At 33.1% G+C, this 11,266-nt stretch overlaps 1 protein-coding gene across 2 annotated transcripts; it reads right to left on the bottom strand.

Annotated features, from left to right (window-relative positions):
- Positions 1-122: 122 nt before the first annotated feature.
- Positions 123-11,141, bottom strand: LOC128164069 (uncharacterized). 2 transcript variants are annotated; one of them, XM_052827794.1, is made up of 13 exons: positions 10,995-11,141; positions 8,562-8,744; positions 8,110-8,326; positions 7,694-7,965; positions 5,662-5,802; positions 4,903-5,124; positions 4,382-4,497; positions 3,738-3,879; positions 3,446-3,560; positions 2,017-2,932; positions 1,012-1,345; positions 574-813; positions 123-384 (listed from the first exon to the last, which is right to left on the bottom strand). In XM_052827794.1, the coding sequence occupies exons 2-13, from the start codon at positions 8,742-8,744 to the stop codon at positions 205-207; spliced, it is 3,078 nt and encodes a 1,025-aa protein (XP_052683754.1). In that variant the 5' UTR covers positions 10,995-11,141; the 3' UTR covers positions 123-204. The 2 variants fall into 2 exon arrangements, with proteins under 2 accessions (XP_052683754.1, XP_052683755.1); XM_052827795.1 differs by lacking the exon at positions 10,995-11,141 and having other exon boundaries at positions 8,562-9,017.
- Between the last annotated feature and the right edge of the window lie 125 nt (positions 11,142-11,266).

Raw genomic sequence — 11,266 nt, forward strand, 5'->3', positions numbered from 1 at the left:
TCTCTCTCTCCTCTCTCTCTCTCTCTCTCTCTCATTTTAACAATAGAGAAAGAGTTCCATGCAAAGAAGGCAAGAGTTGACATTATGCCCCAACAAATGGGAATGAGTATTTTAAATGACTGCTACTAATGCAGTTGAACATGTATTTGGGATACATATCTTGGTCATTAATGGCCAATAACAATTAAAGTAACTGAGTTTCTCTCAGCAGGGTGTTGTAAAAGTTAAATTGGCGACAACTTCGTTTAGCCTCGTTTTCAACTGTCTGACCGTCGGCCTGTCGTCTGCAACATCTACCCAGCATTCCTCCATCATCGTCTGTATTTCTTGTGGAGGGGCTGTTTTCTCAGTGAACTTTGGCCGTTGGCCGGATACGACATGCTCCTAATGAAATAAAAAAGAAACCTAAAGCAAGCAATTGATATATTTTTTTCTAAACTTAAATTTTGTCAAGAAAATTTGTCATGTGATATGGTATATTTCCTGATAGATACAAACAATTTCGACTTATTTATGTCTTTAGATACATGTATTATCTGACTGTGCAGATTAGAGTCTAAGCATTTGTTTCACCTTGATGGAACTGTACGTTGTCATGACATCAGAGTAAACACTTTCACTAAACACCCTCCTGCCGTACCACATTTCCCACATCATGATAGATAGGCTGAAAATGTCAGCTGATAAACCGTACATCCGGCCCTCCAGAACTTCCGGTGCCATAAAAACAGGTGTTCCGGTGATGGTGCCTTGTAGCTGGTTTTTTGGCTTTGACATCCCCACGTCTGCTATTTTTGCGATATTATCCTTGATCTTTTAAAGTAAAAGACAAATATGAAATTTAACATCGAGATATCCCATACGTACATGTACAAATTCAAAAAGAAAAACTTCTTTGTGACGTTACGAATATTTTTTATTTTTTCTTTCAAAATTGTTATTTTACCTATTGAAACTATTTTTTCACAGTATTACTTTGTAAAAAAAAAAAAAGAAACAAGTGGTACAAACCAAAATATTTGTCAGTTTAAGGTCTCTGTGCACGAATCCTTTATCGTGCAAATATACCAGTCCATTCAATATATCCTCTAACATTTTCGTAAATAGCTCCCATGCTTCCACAAATTCCAGAACACTTCTGTCCTTTTCTTTAAACATGTGGCACGTTTTCCTGCGGTAAGAATTGCACTGGCACATTTCCATGATGTGTCTGTCACATAATATGACGTCAGCAAGTGAACATTCACACACCTCCATAAATATGTTGAGGTATTCCTTTTGACTAGTACCTGTTTTTTCGATGGAAACCCCTATGCATTGCACAATATTCGTGTGTCGAAATGCCCTGAATGAAAATGTGTAAATCTATAAATTATAGATGTCAAATAAAAAAAAAAATCCAACATTCATTTAGTAGTCTAAATTTGTCTCACCAAAAACACAATTGTTTGGAAAGCAATTCATGCTTTTATTATTTTCAGAATTTGTATTAATCTGCTTAAATTCAAAAATATGTTTTTTCTTCATGTAACTGTGTTTTTAAAAAAAATGGAAAAAAAAACAAATTGTAACAGTTGCAAACAAGTTGTACACCTTCTATCCTTATCTCTCATTTGCACGGATGTTTTTGCAAGCGGTTATTGAGTTTCGGTGATTTTCGGATAGATAAAATTTACTTGGTATCGAGAAACCGGATTTCCGCCCAAGCACTTTTTAATGTTAATCAATTAATGGCTTCCCATACAAAAATTTGACTACAAGAGGGCTTTTTTACCATTGATAATTTGCTTTTACTAATCAATGCACTGAATTACTATTGTGACAATAGATATTTCCGATGTGCAAATTGCATCTCATATTGCATTAAATAAATAGCCAAATTTTAATAAGATTTCTTATGACCAGTGACTATCAGACTACTTTTAATTTTATAAATGGGATTCTAGAAATCATTCTTAAGATAGCATGCTTTGCGTTATCATTTAAACCCTCCAGCGCAAGAAAAGTTTTACTCACTTCATGTTCGATGCTTCTGATAGTTGGAGATACGGGTCCGAACGTATTGATGACGTCATTTGTTTGACTGCGCATTGCAAATTAGCACCTCCAATATCTACGTCACATAGAAGAACATTAGCAAACGAACCTCGCCCAAGTGAATCTATTTCTTTCAGAATACGAGGCGGATTGTCGGAGAGATATTTGATTTTTGCATAGAGTAGGTTTCCGATGATCTCTTTACACTTTGTTTCTATAGGCGTATATTCCTGTTTCAACGTCTGAGAATCTCTATCTTCTTTGACGATGTTTTCAATCAGTTCTTGGTCAGCTTTAATTTGTTTTGGAATGACGTCCACACAAACTTTCTCTAAACTTGCCATAAAATCGCGAAGGTACGTCACCCGAAGACCATTTAACACCAAATCTTTATTGTAACATTTTATTTCCTGTTCGGCCAATTGGAGAATATGCGCCATTTTGTTTTTACGATACTCGATTATTTTCTTTCTCTCTTCTATCGCATCCTTAATAAACATGCCTACAGCAACCGGAAGTGCTAGAACACTGGCTCCAATGACTAAGGGAAGCCACAATGGCGCAAACGCAATGAGTGCGATTCTCTCCTGTAAAGGAAATATTGCAAACGATCTGGAAGAATCGAAATCAGACGAAGTTTCCGCGGTTTCCGCGGCCTGTGGGAGATTTCCGTCAACGATTGGGGGTTTGATTCCCTGAACGATCTGGTCAATCTCGCAGAAATTGCCCTTAATTAGTTTGCATTCTCCTATAAATCGGTCAAACAGTTTTGATGAGGTGTCTTCGATGTGGTGCTCTTGACACCATTGGACGATCTGGCTGTTAATTTTGTCCGCTATTAGTTGTTTTGCCTTGTATTGTATCACATCTAAATCACTGCCATCAGGAAGTTCATCTAGTTGAAAAAATAAGCATGACAAAACTATTAGATAAAAAAAAAATATTTGAAATTATATCAATTTTTTTATCATGTCAAAAAAGTGGATAAAGTTAATATTCATATTTTTGCTGTGTTAAAAACGTTTGGACAAAATTTTAGTGAATTTTTTTCATGCTTATATGTTTTCTTAATGGAAATATTATTTCAGTATACAGTATGTATACATTTTTATATTTTCTAAAACATTCATCATTTTGTTCCTCTTCTTTATCTGTTCATTCACAAATGGTATCCAATTTATAAACTATTTACTAGTGTATAATATTTTGCATTCTGATGAGTTGCATAATTTGAGGAAATAAATTAAATTATATTGAACTGGATTACCAAGCCTTTCGTAGAAATTAACCTCAGTTATCATTCCCTTATTCGGTCACAAAAAAGCATGTGAACTAGACAAAAAATCAAAATAGCCATATAATTTTAAAAAACAAATAATAAAAAACATAAGGTATGAAAAGCCTATACCTGTCCGCCATTGAAACATTTTTCGTTTGGTTTCTTCTCTATTTAAATGAGCTGTTAACTTGTCTGCAATGTCTTTGCATCTTTTTTCTGTCTCGTTTTCCATTTTTATTTTAACCTGAATTGTTAAATTAGCGATTAGCTATAGGTCAAAGAAATAATTTTTTAAAACTAAATATGGAGAAATATATCTTAAAGAAATAAATTCAAACCCCTTTATAAATATAAAAACGTAAAATCATAATAAATGCCTTTTAGTGCATGTTTTTCCATTTGGAACACCTCGGTTACTTACATTCTCTGTCTCGCACTCCAGTGTTTTCAGCCTCTTTTCTATCTCCGATTTCATGGCCTTTTTCTCCTCTTGGTTTTTCCTTGAAGCATTGATCTTTGCAATAACCTTTATCAATAGTCTATCTAAGAACGACTGCAGCCAGCTGATAAATAATAAAATTAAAATCGAATGTTTTTACCGTCATTATAGCACATGCATTGCATCTTACTTATATATCTAATTATGGCAGTAGTTTTATAAATATACCAACTACCTCAAAACTATCACTAGTATATGATAACAAAATATATCCAAGCATTTGTAAAAAAAAAAATTAATAGATGTGATATCGGATCCGAATATCAATAAAAACCAACATTGTTTGCATTTGGTTGTGACCATAGTTAGATTGTATTGATCTCCTTCCAAAAAAGAGCTCCATATAAAAATACAATAAAATACCAAAATATAAAAGCTAAAACATATGGATATCCTCTTTACAGCAATATATCATATATTTATACAATTCATATCTTGAATTTTTAGGAAGATTTGATTATTATTTTGTTGACCATCCAACCTCCTTAATGAAGATATCTGTATTTTGTGAATCGTAAAAAAATGTAAATGTAAAGAATGGGTAAAGTTAAGTAACAGTTCCTCACTCTACGTGTTTTTTGACGCGCCTCTCTAGACTGGCTCTGACCAGCCGGTCAATTCCGGAAATAAGGGCCTTGAACTTCTCACTGTAGCCCAGTCCGGCTTTGCTTCTTTGTAGGTCCTTCAATTTCAAATATTTTACTTGTACGTACATTGTATATATATTAAAAATAGCTATCAAACCTTCACTGGTATACACGTAAATTGTAATGAAGCAGTGATCCAGTATTTATAGTATTTATTAGTCATGCTGACTGATATGTTTTAACCGTCGATCTTTTATATTCGGTATAAACTTATTCTCTTTGTCAATGAAGCAGAAATTTTTAAAAAATCATTGAAGTCCTTATTAGTTGACTGTACAATTAAAAGATTCTGAATTTTAGTAATCATCTTATTAATAATATATACATGTATGAATTTCTGCTTAACAGAAAAAACAATTACACCGTAGTTTAAAGATTGATGATTACAAAAGAATACTCTCGATCTTCGTAATTCACAGGACTGCAAAAAATATTAGTACCTTCGTTACGGACATTTTAAACATTTGCCCTGTAATGTCTATGTTCCTCCTAGTCGGCCAGTTAGCTTGTAGTTTCTTGGCAATGTCTGTCCAAACCATTTCGCCTTCGCTGTCCGGCACTTGATCCCATTTGTTACAAACAAAGATGGCACATTCTGGATCAAATTGTTGCAACAATCCTTTCTGTTCCAACTCAAGTTGTTTTTTGAATATTTTCACAAGCTGAAATCATACGAAACAAACTAAACTGTTATCTCGAATTCTGGAAATGTTCATGCAAATTCCATGTTGTGTTGAGATACGGTCGGTGGTCGGACTGATCATCATAACAGATTTTTTTGAGAAGTGGATGAGGTTTGCATAATTTTTTGTGGTTCATTATTCTACAATAATATTCGATCGACATGTACACGTATGTAGGTTTATCCAATATCATCAAGTTTTCAAAAGGTATCCTTTACAAGGCCAATTACTTTTACAGAGTAGATCCTTTCTATAGTATTTACATGTATGAACCATGCAGTGCAAATTATTTAAAAGATATTGCGACAGCATCGTACTAAATCTGAAGCAATTTCATTATTAATCATTGTTTGAGAAAGAGGGTGGTGCATGTGGAAAGCGTTAGCATTTCTGCTGAAAGTTTTAAGAAATTAACTGCCAAAACAGAAAAAAATACTTTACTCTGTAAATCAACTATCGAAATCGTTAAAACTACTATGCGAATCGGTCTGGACGAAATATCAATGACGTCATTACCCTGTCGTCTTGGACACCGCCGGCATTAGTCGTATTGATGACGTAGATAAATGCCACCGCCTCCGACAGATAGTCTAGGAGTTTTGTCGTCATTTCGTCACTCTCTCCCACACCAGGCGTGTCTACGATTGTAGCATGTTCCTAGTAAAAGTTAAACTCTCAAAAGTTAAATCAGTCAAAACACCTTGAGACACCGTATACATGGTTATTACAAATAGTAAATTTGATCAAGGCTGGTTACAGTCTGTCCCAAGTTATTGCTTCCGTCACTTTTTTTGATAATTTTTTTAAAAATAAAAATAACATACCTGTGAATGAAATACTGTTGAAATTGATGAAAGGTAAAATATCAAAGATATCTACATTGACAAGTTATCATTTTTTACTCATAAAAGTTCACAGGAACGAAAGCAAATTTCTTACGGAGAATAATAATGGGAAATGTTTACATCTTTTCTCCATTCGGAACTCTCGGAATACCTCGAACTATTTTTCGACATAATCATCCGGGCTGAATCACCCTTGCAAAAGTGTTCGGAATGTTTTCTTTATCGTTGCTAAGTATGTAACAAATCCAGAGGTGCTCGAATGAAAGTTCACGACATTTGTTCAGTTCCTGTGAAATTTCGAGCGGAAGTATAAGTGTTCGGATAATATTCTCAAAATATGTAAGTACTGGTCGTTTTTCATATCATATCCTACTTTGATTTATGTAAAACATGAAAATATATAAGATATATGTCTTATTTCATCATCTAGCGGTTATTTAAACTAAACGATGATTTTCAGAACAGAGTTATCGTTCGTGTTCAACAACTCTACACACGGTTGAAATTATAAAGATTGGGTAGCCTAAAAAAATCATAGCCTTGTTTGATGTTTTTGGTGTGCAATACTATGTTGTTGTTTTTTTTCAAAAAGAATGTGTGTGTGTTTTGTATAAACACTTAGTGTATCGAGTCATTTTCAAGGAACAAACTGCATTAAATAGTATACTTAGTCTGTTTCACTGTGGATGCTATTACTAGGTCTGGCGCGGATCGAAAATTTATCCTTAGAGGGGATTGCTGCCAAACATGTTAATTGTTGCAGCAGCAGAAAAACCGTATATTTTCTATTATCACATTTATAAATTCTAGAACTCATTTTATCCACCAATTATTGAACATTTTAAAAATCAATAAACGTTTAGATTCTGTATTTGACTACAGGTACAAAATGTACCTAGATTCCAGGAAATAGACTATAAACACCAGGCACGATTTTTGCTGCGAAACTGTAAGGGTCAAATAAAATCACGTGTTCTAAATTTAAATGACAATAACATTCGCAGGGGTGGTAATTATGGCTGATGCAATGTAAAATCCTCGTAGACTTTCTATTTTGGGATGTGTATTGAAACCTGAAGCGGTAGAGGGGACGTTTCAAAATAGATAATCTGAACATTTTTCATATTAGTGGATGAAATTAGTTTGAGTGCAAAGGTATTTATCATTATCGAAATATACATGTAAAGTGAAAAGTGTTGAAAAAAAAACTCGGGACAGAGTTTAATACATATTTAAAGTTGCATTCACTAAGCTATAAGCTAGATTTAAAGAGGAAGTTTCTGACTAATAAAAAAAATAAGAAGTCCATCAAACTGAGATGATATAAGGACTTTTATTATTTAATAGATCATTTTTCAATTGTAAAACTTATCAAGAAAATAGTTATAAAGTTTTAAATCTAGAAGGGACTTTATTTTGAATTACTTAGCAACTTAATGGCCCAGTTTTTTGGAGTTTATATGTCATTGATTAAAAAGAGAAATCCGGTACTTTTAGACAATGAATCTTCTAAAATTCAGTTTTTAATTGATATAAATTTTGTATATTATACAATCCATGCTATGAGATTACCACTTTCTTTTCGCTACGGTGTTGTAATACTTGAATTGTAATATTGCCATTCATATACTCATCTCACGACACTATCAATAAAAACAAAGATATAAAAAAATCATTTCTATGACTAACAAGGGTGATTTTACCTTCAGCATTGGAACAGGCCAGTAGATATCAACTGTTTTGTAGCGTTGCGTATTTTCTCCTGACCTATCAACGCAGACGTATTTGGACAACGTTTCCTCTGTGACGTCATGGAGATAAATTTTTCCACCGTTCTCATCTGTAACTACCGCTCGCTTCTGCTCGCTGTTGAATATCTGACAAATGGTTGACGTAGAACTCAAAACTTGTCGGGGAAGCACGTGTTCCCCCATTATCAAATTCAGCAAGGACGATTTACCAGCACCAGTTTCTCCTAATAATAGAAACAGTTTCTACAACTTCATCGATGGATTTACAACCATATATGACGTTAGAACTTTCACTGTTAGGGTCAAGCTTTGAAACTTTCGATATTTCATAATGTTCATTGTCTGTCAATCCACCCATCCATTCTTACCTGCCACAACGATAGGACAGTGTGTTCTCTCCAGCTGTTTCCGATAGCCCTTCACCGTTCCAATGTATCCGTTATATTCTTTAGTCATTTCTGAACCAAGGTTCTTCTCGAAGTTTTTCATGTCGAGCATTGCTAACACAGAGTCGTAGATGTCTCGTATCACCATCCTCATTTCGGCATCTCTCTCCAGTATCCGCCCCATGACATCGATGGTCGCCTGTAGGAAGAACACATTTACATGTATTTTTTTTAAGTCTATCATTAGTATCATATTCAAGTTACTTTTATAATATCTTAGAACAAAATTTAAAGAAATCGTTTTCTGAATAAGGGTTAAGATGGTATGAGACAAAGTTGACAAAAATACAGGTTCAATTAAAAAAATTGATACATTTGCAATTTCTTTTTAAAAACTTGAAACTGAGCTTGAATTTTTACTTGAACTTCTTTACCTCCTTCTGTGAATGCCGTTCATTGTTGGGTGATATCCGCTGAGCAATGGACTGTAAAACAAGATCCCGAATTTCCTCGACATCCTCTAGTTCCGAGTAGTCCACATTCTCCCTATCTAATATTTCACAGAGTTCATCCATGGACATTCTCCGCACATCTTCTTCGCACGCATTGTCAGCCATCTTTATTGATGATGTAAGTTACAAAGTAAATATAATCTGACATGAGCCATTTTGAGATGATTATTTTATGCATGTTTCGACCAATGTGTATATTGTGCATATTGCTATTTTATCATAGCCACTTCTTTGTTTGCGCAACGGAAAGATTATATAATTCCCAAACCGTCTGACTATCTGAAACACGGATGACCCTCTTGTAATAAATATAAACTAAATATGATAAAGGGACTATAAAGTGTTGAGTTTTGGAGGTTCATTTGTCGGAACTAGAAAAACTTACAAGAGACTTGCACAGACTTGTTACTCGTTATAAAAACAATAAACATGTAAAATATCTTTAGTTTTATTTCACTCATATACGTGTATATCTTTAAGAATTTAATTCATTTTACTAGTATATCGCAAAGTTTGCAATTTTGAAAATCTTAAAATGTCAATACAGTAAAAATTCGAATTGACACGTTGAATGTAATCCATATTTTCTCGTAGAGTTACCTGCTCAACGAAATGCTAATCCGAATTTCCCCGTAGAGCTACATACATGAACAGTTCCTAAAAAAAACTTACTTTAGGGTCATCCACGTCTTTGGGAAATGTTTTCTCGAGCTAATCAGCACAAACTTATTTAAATAAATATATCCAAAAATATAATATTCTAGTATGTGTACTACTTCAAATGACAAGAAAATAAGTTGAACTTTTCATTTCTTTTCAGAAAAAAAAAATGGCCCTGCATACATAGTTCTGTGAACTGAAGTTATAGTCACCAACTGAAGGTATTCATTAAAACGAAGAAAGTTGTTAATAAAAACAATATCCTGGTGCAATGCATTTGAGAATTATTTTCATATAAAGTATCCTTAGAGTATCGGGTTGTGGATAACCCTTAAAATTGTCGATCCAATCGTGGCGTGCATGTTCTTCTTCAGTTTCAAGAGGCTTTGAATACATATATCGCTTGTTAATTAAAGTGAACATTTCAGAAATGATTAGATAATGATCTATAGCTTAAACCATAATGATTGCTCGATTCGCAATGAATCAAACTTGGAGGATGTATGATGACGTCATCAAGGGTACTTGCATTTGCCTTTCAGTTCGTGCAGTTTACATCTTTTTTATATGTAAACAATTTCAACTATGTAAAATAATGGACACGGTATTTAAAAAGAAAACCTGTTTTCCAAAGTTTTATGATAGATTTTGATTACCTTATATAATATTAAAAGATTTATTCCTTATTACTTATATCTATATAATTTTCAGAAATTTTACCTTTAAATATTAAAAGTCATTGATGAAATGTAGGACTATACATTACAAAATCGATTCGTAGTGTTGTCACTGACAAAAGACACTGGAAAATGTAAAAATTTAGATGCAATATAATCGATAATCCTCTATGCTCTTGTGGAAAAATTGAAGATAACTACCTTTCCTTTTCTTTTCTTGTACGAAATGTAGTGTTTTGTTTTATTAATGCTTTTTTTAAAAAGATTGTTTATACATTGCAGATACCCATGTTTTGTTATGGGAAGATGATTTCATAATTCATTGGTCTTGCAGAAATTAAAAATCTATTTTCCAACGTAAATTTATTCTTACAGATATCGGGTCTGTTTTGTAACATACGAATATCTAGGGTCTTTATAACAAGGTATATATACCCTTTGTCTTTTAATTATTTGTCTGTATATCTTCTGTCATACCGGTAATTTCAACCACTATTATACGTACATGTATTCATTGACCTTTGACACTTTTGTGTTTTTAAAATTGAGAACTTGTTATCACTACTTATAAATGTATGAAAGGGCATTTTAAGTTTTCAGAACCTGTGCTTATATCGTGTATTATATATATTCCTTTTGTTTTTAACATCAAACAATAAAATGTGTTCATATTAACAGAATAATACATGTATCTAGTGCTTAAAATAAAAATAATAAATAGATAATTCACGATCTACGTAACAGCCTGAATGATTCAGTTTCAAATAAGGAAATTAAACTTTAAAAATGATACGATAACTACTCAACTAAACACTGTCAGATCGATTAATTATCTTCCAAGAACCTATACGAATTGATGATGCTTAGTAGATCCAAGATATCTTTATATATACAGTACAATTTTTAAGTACGTGCTTTGTTTCAAAGTCCACGATAAGCATATTTAAATGGACACAATTTACTATAAATATATTGCTGTAATATTACACATGGTTATCAATTAAATCGAGAAACCTACCTTTCAAATTGGCCACCTATTAATAACATGTACACTTCACAACAAATTACCGTTTAATTACGATCACATGTTATCCAGTTAACTCAGGTGTGGATAAACCAACACGTTTTTGATAAAATTCATCCTACTTTCACTTTGACCGACCAGCTATACATATAGCCCGGAAGCGTTTCAATTTTTTTAATGACTGGTTTGGTATTCCCTTTTTTATGTCAGAGAATTGTTAAGTACTCTCTCAGTTAAAGTGTTTTTTTTCTATATAGTCCTCCATG

This window comes from Crassostrea angulata, chromosome 9 (genome assembly GCF_025612915.1).
Source record: "Crassostrea angulata isolate pt1a10 chromosome 9, ASM2561291v2, whole genome shotgun sequence".
Taxonomy (NCBI): Eukaryota; Metazoa; Mollusca; class Bivalvia; order Ostreida; family Ostreidae; genus Magallana; species Magallana angulata.